The 14,934-nt window shown below is 38.2% G+C and overlaps 1 protein-coding gene across 3 annotated transcripts in view; it reads left to right on the forward strand.

Annotated features, from left to right (window-relative positions):
* LOC123566148 (ankyrin repeat and death domain-containing protein 1A-like) overlaps positions 1–14,934 on the forward strand; it is a 70,801-nt gene that overhangs the window by 31,834 nt on the left and 24,033 nt on the right. For all 3 annotated transcript variants that reach the window (XM_053550120.1, XM_053550119.1, XM_053550121.1), the window contains 3 exons: positions 8,882–8,985; positions 10,177–10,275; positions 12,649–12,747. In XM_053550120.1, the coding sequence (XP_053406095.1) occupies positions 8,882–8,985; positions 10,177–10,275; positions 12,649–12,747 (302 nt within the window). The remainder of the gene's footprint in view (positions 1–8,881; positions 8,986–10,176; positions 10,276–12,648; positions 12,748–14,934) is intronic.

Below are 14,934 nucleotides of genomic sequence, written 5' to 3' on the forward strand. Positions count from 1 at the left end.
TCATAAGCACATTTATGACTTTTCCTATACAAGTTACAAAAACATAGTAGAGAATTACTGTCTAGGTATAAAATCTTCAAAGTCACTAACTTGATATTCCGTTATTGTATGTGTAAAACAACAAAGATCATCCCACCAATGGCGTAGCATTGTATATCTGCGGGCTACCGCATTAAACCCTGATGGATAATGCCTGAGTAGGCCGATCATATAATGTCGTGTCCATCGAACATTATAGTCAATGTCCTGTACTTCATCATCCACCCAAGGATACAATTCATAATCATTCATCCAAAAGGATTCAAAATTGGTGACTTCATCATGTGTTCTCAAATCCATTTTTTGTAAAAGTTAAGGAAAAAATATTTCTCTTGTAAAATTTTGTCTAGAGTACTAGTATTTTAGTATTCATAACGAAAAAGTTCACTTCCAAAATCGTCTTCTAGTTCCCCATCGATTAAACTATCGTAGTTTAAAAATAATGTCTCACAGTTCCAATAAGGTACAATATATCTAAACATAAATTCAATCTGATTCCAACGTTCTAAAAGGGGTGAATTATTAACGTTTAAGTTTTCAGTCAACCAGTTTAAAGCGGAATAAACCACGACATTCATATGTCTCAATGGTCGATTAATTAGATTGGAAACCAAAGTGGCTTCATGATCCATAAAATTTGTAACTGACATTTTTCGCCATAATGATTTTTAAATCTGTTAAAACCGGGTTTAAACACTCGCTAGAGTAAAAGGTTTATTGTAATAGCGCGTCTACCTTTCACCCATAACGTTTTATCAGTTTAAACATCTCGCAGTAAAGACAAGTTGTATGCTCAAATTGAATTATTTAAAAATGATCGCTGCGACTTTTCAAAATTTTAAATTGTCCGCCAAAATCTATGGAAGCAAATGAGCGCTAACATTGCGCGGAAACCAGCGTGACCGTCTCTAATAATCCACCTTAATCCACCAAACAAGATCGCCGCCGCCTATATAAACTATATGTAATCCACCATCCAAGATGGCCACCGCCTATATAAACTATATGTAATCCACCATCCAAGATGGCCGCTGTCTATATAAACTATATGTAATCCACCATCCAAGATGGCCGCTGTCTATATAAACTATATGTAATCCACCATCCAAGATGTCCGCGAAAATCCCCTTTTCCCTCTACTAACGGGTATAAAAGCGTATGTCAAGAATAAGTCACTACGGATGAACTGGTCACAGGAAACAAATTCTTTTAACTTTCACATATTTGTAGCGAGAAATGTTTCTCTCTATGTGGATCTCAAAAACTGATTTGTCACCTATGCCATTTACAGGCAAGACGCTGACATCCAGCTGGCTTGTGGAAGGTCGGTGGTTCTACCCAGGTGCCTGCACGTGATGAAATATTGCACGGAGGTTAAGGGGCATCTGGGGTCTTCCTCCACCGTGAAAAGCTGGAAAGTCGCTATATAACATACAGTTTTCGGTGTGACGTTAAACATTTACACCCAAACACTTTGCCTTACTCTTTCAAAGATAAGAGAGGACACGAACTGGTTAACCATTCAAAGCCTTAAAATATTTCACTGGCCAATGATATAACGGTATTCTCGGGTAACTTTGAAAGTTCAGTACAGTGGGTACAGTTTGGAGTTTACAACCTTGATTTGCCATCTAGCCACGACGCTTCAGTGATCATGTTATGCAAACTATTTAGGATGCTCGTTTATTATTTGTAATTGATATGTCAATGTTACAATGGCCTGTTAGTAAACAGAATGTTAATATTTTTATTGAGAAGTAATTTTGGTTGTTCACAAATTAAATACATGTACTATAGTTATAAACTTATTTATATCGAACTGCTCAATTGCCACGTTTTTCTAGACGATTTATTTTCTACCGTCATCAGGTTTATACGGCAGCGCATTAGTGCCAAAAGTATTATTATTTATTTACTCAAAATTTCGAGGTACTAGCTGCCACCTACTAGTATATGTAGACGTATAGATCTTAGCCAGTATTAGGTACCTTGTGTAGACCTCGGGTAGCCCTAGAGATCCTGGCAAGTGTTAGGTACCTTGTGTAGACCCCGGGTAGACCTAGAGATCCTGGCCAGTATCAGGTACCTTGTGTAGACCTCGGGTAGACCTAGAGATTCTGGCCAGTATTAGGTACCTTGTGTAGACCTCGGGTAGCCCAGGAGATCTTGGCCAGTATTAGGTACTTGTGTAGACCTCGGGTAGCCCTAGAGATCCTGGCCAGTATTAGGTACCTTGTGTAGACCTCGGTTAGACCTAGAGATCCTGGCCAGTATTAGGTACCTTGTGTAGACCTCGGGTAGCCCTAGAGATCCTGGCCAGTATTAGGTACCTTGTGTAGACCTCGGGTAGCCCTAGAGATCCTGGCCAGTATTAGGTACCTTTTGTAGACCTCGGGTAGCCCTAGAGACTCTGGCCAGTATTAGGTACCTTGTGTAGACCTCGGGTAGCCCTAGAGATCCTTGCCAGTATTAGGTACCTTGTGTAGACCTCGGTTAGACCTAGAGATCTTGGCCAGTATTAGGTACCTTGTGTAGACCTCGAGATCCTGGCCAGTATCAGGTACCTTGTGTAGGCCTCGGTTAGACCTAGAGATCCTGGCCAGTATCAGGTACCTTGTGTAGGCCTCGGTTAGACCTAGAGATCCTGGCCAGTATCAGGTACCTTGTGTAGACCTCGGTTAGACCTAGAGATCCTGGCCAGTATCAGGTACCTTGTGTAGACCTCGGTTAGACCTAGAGATCCTGGCCAGTGTTAGGTACCTTGTGTAGACCTCGTTTAGACCTAGAGATCCTTGCCAGTGTTAGGTACCTTGTGTAGACCTCGGGTAGACCTAGAGATCCTGGCCAGTGTTAGGTACCTTGTGTAGACCTCGGGTAGACCAAGAGATCCTGGCCAGTGTTAGGTACCTTGCGTAGACCTCGCGTAGACTTAGAGATCCTTGCCAGTATTAGGTACCTTGTGTAGACCTCGGGTAGCCCTAGAGATCCTGGCCAGTATTAGGTACCTTTAGTAGACCTTTGGTAGCCCTAGAGATCCTGGCCAGTATTAGGTACCTTGTGTAGACCTCGGTTAGACCTAGAGATCCTGGCCAGTATTAGGTACCTTGTGTAGACCTCGGTTAGACCTAGAGATCCTGGCCAGTATTAGGTACCTTGTGTAGACCCCGGGTAGCCCTAGAGATCCTGGCCAGTAATAGGTACCTTGTGTAGACCTCGGGTAGACCTAGAGATCCTGGCCAGTATTAGGTACCTTGTGGCCAGTATTAGGTACCTTGTGTAGACCTCGGTTAGACCTAGAGATCCTGGCCAGTATTAGGTACCTTATGTAGACCTCGGTTAGACCTAGAGATCCTGGCCAGTATTAGGTACCTTGTGTAGACCTCGGTTAGACCCAGAGATCCTGGCCAGTATTAGGTACCTTGTGTAGACCTCGGGTAGCCCTAGAGATCCTTGCCAGTAATAGGTACCTTGTAGACCTCGGTTAGACCTAGAGATCCTGGCCAGTATTAGGTACCTTGTGTAGACCTCAGGTAGACCTAGAGATCCTGGCCAGTAAATAAGATGACCATAAATAATATGCAAGAGTCATTACAGTCATGTTTTTTCACTGTGAAATGATAAATCATACACTGTAATAACTGGATTTCTGTTGAAGCATCATTAGTTTAAATCATTAAAAATCTTGGATAATGATCTACCTGATTGACATAAAATATGGTCAAAATGTTTGTCTCCATGAAATCTAGGCCACATTGAATACTAGGTTCTCTGGGAGAAAGAACTTGGTCAGGTAAGCGACAAAGGGCCTTCAGGGCCCTTTTGTTCTACGGAAGTGAGTTTGGAGACTGTTTTGCGCGGATGAACAACATATATATCGTCGGCTTTGTCTCTAAAGCGGTCTGTGAGTGAGTTTCTTTATGTCTCATATGTGCACATCATAAATACATATATCACAGATCAATGCACATCATAAATACATATATCACAGATCAATGCACATCATAAATACATATATCACAGATCAATACACATCATAAATACATATATCACAGATCAATGCACATCATAAATACATATATCACAGATCAATGCACATCATAAATACATATTTCACAGATCAATGCACATCATAAATACATATTTCACAGATCAATACACATCATAAATACATATATCACAGATCATTGCACATCATAAATACATATTTCACAGATCAATGCACATCCATTAAAAATTGAATTTTAAGAGACAAAAAAAAGATATTACAGTACTTACTTAAAGTCAATACGGTAGCTAAAACTATAGCTCGAAATACAAGTGAGCCGATTTTCCAGGAAGCGAACTCGAGAGTGGTTCTTGTAAGCATATCATTGTAATTTGATCGTAATTTTGTACAAACCTATATTGCCAGTTTTCATTTATAGTTCTTGCTTTTTTTGTTACATCATGGATCCTATTTTTCAGTCTACTAAATCTATGTCACTGACTTACTGAACCACATAATGGTGATCGCCAACCAAGAGCTGCAGTTGGGGTATATTTTCCAAGACCTAGGAAAACGCGCATAGCACGATTTTGCGCAGCATTGTTATTAGAATAGGACTTAAAGGCACTGACCTCCAGATCGTACAACAACAAAAAGATTTTTTTAGATATCAGGAAAGTGTTGCTTTATTACTTAAGAAGGCTTTGAAAACTTGTTACTGACAGATTATGTTATGGAAAATTATTGTTTTTACTTTTTTTCCATTCAAAATTGAAAAGCGTTTGTAACGGGGTACCGGATGTTAACTGCCTTAATTATAAAGCTTTATATTCAACACGTGTTAAGTACGCATTCCTCCGTGATTCTCGACTCGGGCTTGTTTTTTCTTCTTTATTTCGCATTTTTAAGATAGTTTAGAAACAAAAAAACTCGTGTTCTAAAGTTCACTATATGTCCAAACTTCAGTTTTAAAGAAAAATCAATCTTTAGCCAAAATCTGGAGGCAAGTGCCTTAAGTTCCCCATACAGGGGCACTATAATCAATTATAGGCTGTACCGTACTTTCATATAATTTTGTGACAAAATTGCCACCAAGGTCTTAGCTTTACTTTTCAAAAAAAAAGAGTCGGTACGTAAATATCTTGGTTGACCAATTAGCCATCATTTGAAGACAAATAAACGAAATTGTATGGTTATATGAAGTTTAATAAAAGAAAGGAAATAGTCAATGCATTATTGTGACCATCAATATTTTCATGCAGAAGAATGTATTAATGTCATTGAATCATAATAACACACTTTGCATGTGAAAAGCATCATGCAGGGCATCAAAATTGTGCTCTGGTTTCAGCAGCAGCATAAGTAAATTAGTATAATTAATAAATTAGCCCTATAGATAGCCTGGACAAAAAACACGCGGTTTAGATGTCATGACATTTCAATCCATGCTATCGACAGTATTGACGTAACTTTCTTTGTGGGCGACATTTTCTGTGCATTACTCATGTCAGAGAGTTCTCTTTCTGTGTTAAGGGATGGTATGTTTCTGCCTGCAATGGCACAGAAACAAAGCTTGACAAAATAAATTATCAAGACAGCAAAACAAGCCTTCTTGCCGCTAACCATGAGAAGTTTATTTCTAGTGCAAATGACACATGTAACACGCACGAAATGAATATGAAATAACAATTACATCAGCAATGAATTACTAACAACCAAAATTACCTGCAATGGCACAGAAACAAAGCTTGACAAAATAAATTATCAAGACAGCAAAACAAGCCTTCTTGGCGCTAACCATAAGAAGTGTATTTCTAGTGCGCATGCGTGCCAGTTAATCCGGGTAAATTAGAAGAAGAAGAGGCCCGTCTTCCAATAATTAGTTGTTAGGAAAAAATGAAAATGATACTTGGTGTTACATGTTATGATTGATGAATATATTATGGATATATGAAAAAATGATATAGGACACAAATATAGTGATATAGGCGATGTTCACATATAAATCTAGACATAAATAACATACAAACAGGGACATATAACGACACAACACAAAGACATACCAATGAGCTATATACAATACTATGTCGGTACATTACCCTCGTGACACTGAGCACAACATTGAGTTTTCCCCATAGATTTATTCGACCTTAAGCAAACGTTTCCAATGTTAGGATATGCTACAATCCTAGTATTCCACATTACCATTATCAATAAATTGTTACGTTGGTTTTTGGGTCAACATTTATTTCTTCTTTAGTTTGCAAAAATACAGCGAGTGAATCCATTGGTTTGCGTATAACGTCTTTTTAGCTCGACTATTCGAAGAATAGGTAGAGCTGTTGGACTCATACATGCGTCGGCGTCCGGATTTGGTTAAGTTCTTGTATGTAAGCTGGTATCTCACCAAACACTCGTGGGAATGGATTGAAATTTCACACAGTGATTTACTGTGAAGAAATGACGTACATTACACAGGTTCCATAACTCTGCATGTTTTGCTTTTTTTAAATTATGCCCCTTTTTGACATGTATTTATTCACTTGACAAGGCTGTTGTATAGTGGAGCGTTGCTGTCCTTTGTTCAACCGAGTCTCAATATACATACATTTTTTGAAGCACAGAATTCGCTAACTATAAAATTGCCATGGTGTTTTCTCCTATGTGAAAGAACTTACGTTATTTGTTACTTGATGCCTATGGAAATAACTAGGCTAATTCTGTCACACCGTTGTCAGCCAACACAGATGTAAAAAGCGCTGAATTTATTTGGTGTCATTTTCCAGAATGGCGTGCTAATTGTGATCGATATAAATCAAATTTGCGGCGTACAGGCGTCATAATATTCGACAGTTTTTCATAGTTTATACGATTTTCTGTTGAAATCGCAATATAGGAGACAACAGTTAACTCTGTAGTGGGTTAATAGAAAGCAACACAGTAACGTGGTGATCCTATATGTCAGGTGGACTGGGTGATTTCTATGAACATATGTGGTACTTAGAATAGGTCAGGCTGTAATGAAAGAAAAACAACGACAACATGTGAGCAGTTCAGCATTTAACCATTATCATGCTGGGCACAATTAATTCTGCCTTTGCGACCAGTGTAGATCATGATCAGCCTGTACATCCGTGCAGTCTGATCACGATCTGCACTATTGGCCATTCAGTCAGTATCTTTTTGTAAGCACCCCTTCTAATTGTTAATGGTACTGTCCAAATTGAAAGATGGACATGTTCATTAAAAGACACGGCATCAGATATTTTAGCACGTGGTAGACAAATTTCGCTAAAAGTAAAATTCCATGTCTCGTGCAGCTGTGGCGAGATGAAAAACTATAACCAGAGTCCGTATATTGTATTTTCATAAAGAATTATGTCTACACTTGTCTCGGAAATTCTAGATGCCATCTCCCCTGGCAACGCTTTAATATTTACCAGACTAGAAATAGATAAGATAAATTCATAAGCAGAAATGTCAGTAGAGTAGCTTTTAAGCAGAAACCATTAAACTAAATTATTGGAACAAAAGCATGAGGTAAATTATTTTTTTTAAGTTTGATTTCATTCTGCTTTAAGTGTTTTCAATGAATATGTTATCCCGTGATACGGGCGTATAGTGAGACCGTAACTGTAGCATGTCGGCACGAAAACGTCATATAGTAGTGTAGCTTTAATATGCAGGTTTCTGTACAGGCATTGTCGTTGCCATTTAACAGGCAATAAATCTGCCAATGAAACGGCATTTTAAAAGGAAAGTGTAATTTGTACTTTCCCATATGGGTTATGGCTTCATTTGTAGAAAGTTGCGCCGTACTTTGATTCGATGCTGTTACTGTATTTCCTGGTTCTTTGGAATCATGGAGAACATACAATTATACTGGAATAGTATTCCGTATTATGCTGGTGCTAGGTGGCGTTATGGTGTTGCACATTTCAAACTTCTCGTGAACAATGTCAGTCAAACAGGGTCAGCTGTTATGTTGCTTGGTTTCGTGCTATTACTTATGAAGGATCTTCTCACGATTTTATTCATAATCAGTAGTGATGTAAAAAAAACCTGTAAAATCCTTTGGAAGCATAAAATGTAACCAAGCAAAATTCTAGCATTCAGGGTTTAACTGAGTCTTCATGAGAGGTATTGGAAAGTGCAACACCCATCATGCCCCCGACCCCCTAGCATCGGCTAAAGAACAATTCTATTTCATAAATATTGAATGGACTCCATAATTTCAAAGGACCAGCGTTTCAAAATAGATTGTACGCGTGTGTATGCGTACTGTGTTCTGTTAGGGACAGACTCGCAAAGCGCGAAAGTACGATGGCGAGATACGAAGCTGGCGGAGCACAAAGGTAGGTACCTTCGCACTTTACCAAGTGCGAGGGTACGATAACGAAGCTATGATGGTGAATCGCGTAGCAACGCTGCCATCGTTGCTAAGATGGTAAACACTTTGCGCTTAGTCGTTGTATCTTCGCGCTAAGCGTTTATATAGAAGGCACACACTGGCCCTAACGGAACACCGTATATAGCAAATTCCATATACAAATCCAGGTGATTTAGCGAGTTATGTGGACGAATGAAAATGTGTATGAATAAGGACTTTTTGCATGTTATATCAGTAAACTGACTACTATTAAGATAGGATTCCCTATAAAAAAGGCTGAACCAACAACTACATTAAGTAAACATGTCTGTGTCATTGTTGCGATGCGAGAATTCCCAACAAAAAGCTAAGAATCATGGCATAGTGATACATTTGTTGTATAATTGAATGTGACGATGCAAAATAACAATTATATCATGTATTGTTTATAGAAATAACCAGACTATATAACAGTGTTTTTATTTCAGTGTTGCGGCGAGAGGTATCACTACACGAAGCCTGTAAGAACAACAAAATCGACATGGTGAAGAAGATACTCCAAGAAAAGATAGACATAAACTGTAAGAACAATGTAAGACCTTTAAACCTAGGTGACAGTTCACGTCAGTTTATAATATACATGCATGTTTGAGTTATGCTAATATGACCCAACCAGGAAGTTGCGATTTGCTGTCTTCCGGCTAAGTGTTAGGTAAAAGCACTAAACCTTACCCTGTTAAATTTCTTTAATGAACGTGTTGTCCACCTTTCAGTTTGGACAGTACCATTAACTGCTAAAAACGGGTGCATAACAAAATGATATTGATTCTGCCTTTGCGAACAGTGCAGATCTTGATCAGACTGCACAGATGCGCAGGCTGATCATGATCTACACTGGTCGTAAGGGCAGAATCAATCGTGTCGGTTAAAAGTATATGTGAAAAGGTTATGGAAAAGAATGTGTGAAACCAAAGGTGCTACGGTGCTGCAAAAACGAACGTTTGCTCGTGAACGTATAAAAGCGTTTCTGAAACAGATCGTAAAGTCTGTATAAATGGAAGACAATAAATTCGAGAGGACATTAAAAGATCTTCGCTGAATTAATTCAGCACTGAGAGGTTTTCCTTTGAGAAATTAATGTAGTGCACTTGCCAAATCATTGATTTGCATTCAAGACAGATCAAACACTATTAGCGCGTTAAAGAACACAGTCTAGTTAGGTTTCCGTCCCTCAAGGGAAACAGCCTCCCGCGCTCACTTTTGTACTTTACAAGAAAATTTACCCATGTGCGTATGTATTCTTTTAATTCCAGAAATTGCATTGAAAGTGATTATGTATTGAACACGTGTTTCCGTATTTGCTGATTTATGCATGCCATGTTTCATTTCATTACTGCACACTGTTCATTTTTCCAACTCGTCGGTTCTCATACATAAAAAGCTTTAATCACATTTAAAAACCTATTTATTACTATCTACACATTTTCTTTCGGCTGTTTCTTACTTATTGTACTTATTTAGTGGCATTGCTTTCTTATCTATATACTTGATAAGAATATTAAACGTAAATAATCGTAATACAAAATGTGTTTTTAACCAAATAGTAGTTCTGTAATTCTTACTGTTTTTATTTCTCCATATTTAGGTTGCTATTCCGACCCAAATGGAGTTTTGGAAATATCTGTTGTTTTGATGCATGACCTTATTTTGAAGGATATTGGTTACTATATACATACTACAAAAATATACAACTAAAATTTGACCATTTCTATTACTCAAACAGCTGGACAGAACGCCATTGCACTGGGCATGCGCGAAAGGACATCTTGCTATCGTGGAATTGTTAGTGGAAATGGGAGCTGACTTAGAGGCGAAGGATAAGGTACAGTATGTTGGCTGATCACCACGCTCTTTTCCGCGCTATTTAACTGTCAAATTACAATTTCATGGATTTTTGCTATTACGAGCATATTTTGATGATTTTGCTTCCGTCTCGAAGTCGTTTAAATATTCTTCCACTAACTATGTTTCTGAACGAATCAGACATGTATTTATTGACTTCTAAACACCAGACACTAATGTCAGAAGTGGACGGCTCTGCCAGTAGGGATCTCTTGACGAATGTAAACTTTTGACTAGTAGCTATATTTTATGCTGTATTCATGGATATGAATACAAAATCTATACTGCATATTGTATAAATATTTTTTTCTGATGTGCCTGAATTCATGGTATTTAGAAAACCGAAACTTGTACATAAAGCTTAAAATTTGATTTATGTATATTTTGAGAACACCTTGGAAACATTTAGTTGGTGGCTCGGGGTAACGAGTCTTTACCGCACACAAATCACTTTACAAGACGAGACAAGACAAAGAGAACAGATCATAGAGGTGATACGCAAAAATCCCACTTTGCTTTCTGTGCAATTTTGTTGTTTGTTACTATATTGCAGTTTTCTCATAGGGCAGAATATATTTCAGTCCTCTGACTTCACAAATGACTTTTCTCCAACACAGATTTGCGAAACAGAACTTAAATAAGTATCTAGTGATTGGAATACAAATCTAGGTGGAATAAAAGTACACACGCTGATACAGGAAACTATTGAACTGTTGATGGTGGACTGACCTTGGCTATTCTAAAAACATAAAAACATCTAATTTAGCCAGAACTTGATTATTGAATCAGAGGAAGATATCATTTATCTTAAATAGATACCAGTTTCATTTCCCTGGTATATAATAAGTCTTCATTGAAGCAGTTAATTGAAAATGGTGTTGTGTGTAATCACTGGTTAATCGTGGGAAATTGCTGTAGCTAAGGAAGGCCATTTTTATTTCAGTATGGTATGAGGTCAGTGTTATCTTATTTCAGTATGGTATGAGACCAGTGCTGTTTTATTTCAGTATGGTATGAGACCAGTGCTGTTTTATTTCAGTATGGTATGAGACCAGTGCTGTTTTATTTCAGTATGGTATGAGACAAGTGCTGTTTTATTTCAGTATGTTATGAGACCAGTGTTGTTTTATTTCAGTATGGTATGAGACCAGTCTTATTTTATTTCAGTATGGTATGAGGCAAGTGTTATTTTATTTCAGTATGGTATGAGGCCAGTGCTGTTTTACTTCAGTATGATATGAGACCAGTATTGTTTTTATTCAGTATGGTATGAGACCAGTGTTGTTTTAGTTCAGTATGGTATGAACAGTGTTTTATTTCAGTATGGTATGAAGCCAGTGCTATGTTATTTCAGTTTGGTATGAGGCCAGTGTTATTTTATTTCAGTATGGTATGAGACCGGTATTATTTTATTTCTGTATGGTATGAGACCAGTGTTGTTTTATTTCAGTATGGTATGAGGCCAGTGCTGTTTTATTTCAGTATGGTATGAGACCAGTTTTATTTTATTTCAGTATGGTATGAGGTCAGTGTTATGTCATTTCAGTCGTGGGAAATTTCTGTAGCTAAGGAAGGCCATTTTTATTTCAGTATGGTATGAGGTCAGTGTTATCTTCTTTCAGTGTGGTATGAGACCAGTGCTGTTTTATTTCAGTATGGTATGAGACCAGTGTTGTTTTATTTCAGTATGGTATGAGACCAGTCTTATTTTATTTCAGTATGGTATGAGGCAAGTGTTATTTTATTTCAGTATGGTATGAGGCCAGTGCTGTTTTACTTCAGTATGATATGAGACCAGTATTGTTTTATTTCAGTATGGTATGAGACCAGTGTTGTTTTTAGTTCAGTATGGTATGAGACCAGTGTTGTTTTATTTCAGTATGGTATGAAGCCAGTGCTATGTTATTTAAGTTTGGTATGAGGCCAGTGTTATTTTATTTCAGTATGGTATGAGATCGGTGTTATTTTATTTCTGTATGGTATGAGACCAGTGTTGTTTTATTTCAGTATGGTATGAGGCCAGTGCTGTTTTATTTCAGTATGGTATGAGACCAGTTTTATTTTATTTCAGTATGGTATGAGGTCAGTGTTATGTCATTTCAGTATGGTATGAGGTTATGTTATTTCAGTATGATATGACACCAGTGTTATGTTATTTAAGTATAGTATGAGACCAGTGTTGTGTTATTTCAGTATGGTATGAGGCCAGTGTTATGTTATTTCAGTATGGTATGAGGCCAGTGTTATTTTATTTCAGTATGGTATGAAACCAGTGTTGTTTTATTTCAGTATGGTATGAGGCCAGTGTTGTGTTATTTCAGTATGGTATGAGACCAGTGTTCTTTTATTTCAGTATGGAATGAGGCCAGTGTTATGGGCAGCTTTATACGGTCATATAAATATTGTTCGATATCTTGTAAATACAGGGGCGACAGCAACTTGTACAAATAGGGTAAGTCAGACGTACTAAATTGTTTTGCTAACAAAGTATCCCCTGTATCTTGTAAGTATAAAAAACACACAGCTATACAAGCAATAAGATTTGAAATGCCACTTTCTCCGTACAAATTATAAAGATAATTTCAAAGTATCATCAAGCCAATTGTAAAAGCATCACTGACCAAAAGTTTCAGCATGGAAGTCATTATTGGAACTACAATTTCCAAAACCAATCATTGGATATTCTTATAGGGTTGGACAGTTTATCTATTATTAATACTAGGCTTAAGGAGTTTGGCAAGGATCATGCTCCTAAGAATCCATCTCACTGAGGCAAGCATATTGTATTTTCTCAATGTACGACAACAAAAATTAAACGGACGGATGGACGGGCGGGCGCACGCACACACATATTGCCTTCTATCAGTGGGAGTCATATAAATTTAAAATGTCACTGATAGACTCACTGAAGGACTTAATGTTGGGGTTAAGTAAGGGGTGGGGTTAAGCGTGAGCAATTTCGTCTAGTAACACTTCGTTGAGGACTGACAAATATATCACAACTACTCATAACTATTACCACCTCATGTCATTCCGGAAGGCGAAAAGACGACGTTTAGCGGGGCGACGTTCGCCGGGGCGACATATGTCTTGACAACATTCGGCGGGGCAACATTTGGCGGGGCGATGTGTGTCAGTGTGTCGCTACAACAAAACGAAATAATGAAATGGCACAAATCAGCCACCATAGCAATCAGCTAAATATGTTTATTTTTAGCTCACCTGAGCACGAAGTGCTCAAGGGTGAGCTTTTGTGGTCAGTGATTGTCCGGCGTCCGTCGTCGTCCGTCGTCCGTCAACACCTCCCAGCCTTAACCACCAGTCCAATTTTGATGAAACTTCTCAAGAATGTTTCTTGCATGATCCTCATTGAAAATTAGTCGAAGAAATGAATTCCATACAGAACTCTGGTTGCCATGGCAACCGAAAGGAAAAACTTTAAAAATCTTCTTGTCCAAAAACCACAGAGCTAGGGCTTTGATATTTGGTATGTGGCATCATCTAATGGTCCTTTACCAACTTTGTTCAAATTATCCCCTAGGGTCAAATATGGCCCCGCTCTGTGTGTGTGGTGGGGGGGAGGGGGTCACATGGTTTACATAGATTTATATAGGGAAAAACTTTGAAAATCTTCTTGCCCAAAACCACTGGGCTTAGGGCTTTGATATTTGGTATGTAACATTATCTAATGGTCCTCTACCAAAATTGTTCAAATTATTTACCTAGGGGCAAATATGGCCCCGCCCCGGGGGTCACATGGTTTATATCGACTTACATAGGAAATAATCTTTGAAACCATAGGGCACAGTGGTCCTCTACCAAGATTTTTCGAATTATGCCTCTGGGGTGAAAAGAAGCCCCGCCCCGGGGTTCTCAAGTTTTACATAGACTTGTATAGGAAAAAACCACAAGACATAGGCCTTTGATATTTGGTATGTAGCATTGCCTGGTGGTCCTCTACCAAGATTGTTCAAATTATTAACCTGGGGTGAAAAGAGGCCCCGCCCCGGGGTCCCAATTTTATATAGACTTATATAGAAAAAAAAAAACTTTAAAAATCTTCTTGCCTGAAACCACAAGACTTATGCTTTTGATATTTGGTATGTAGCATTGCCTTGTGGCCCTCTACCAAAATTGTTCAAATTAAAACCCTGGGGTGTAAAGAGGCCTCGCCCCGGGGGTACCAAGTTTTACATAGACTTATATAGGAAAAAAATTTTAAACAATCTTTTGTTCTGAAACTCCAAGGCCTAGGCTTTTGATATTTGGTATGTTGCATTGCCTAGTGGTCCTTTACCAAGATTGTTCAAATTATGCCACTGAGGTGAAAAGAGGCCCCACCCAGGGCGTCCAAAGTTTTACATAGACTTATATAGGAAAAAACTTTAAAAATCTTCTTGCCTGAAACTGCAAGGCCTAGGCTTTTGATATTTGGTATGTTGCATTGCCTAGTGGTCCTCTACCATAATTGTTAAAATTATGCCCTTGGGAAAAGAGGCCCTGATCCAGGGGCCCCAAGTTTTACATAGACTTACATAGGAAAAAACATTAAATATCTTTTTGTCTGAAAGTTTAAGGCTTAAGCATTTGATATTTGGTATGTAGCATTACCTAGTGGTTCTCAAGTTATGCCCCTGGG

The sequence above is a fragment of the Mercenaria mercenaria genome, chromosome 8 (assembly GCF_021730395.1).
Source record: "Mercenaria mercenaria strain notata chromosome 8, MADL_Memer_1, whole genome shotgun sequence".
Lineage (NCBI taxonomy): Eukaryota > Metazoa > Mollusca > Bivalvia > Venerida > Veneridae > Mercenaria > Mercenaria mercenaria.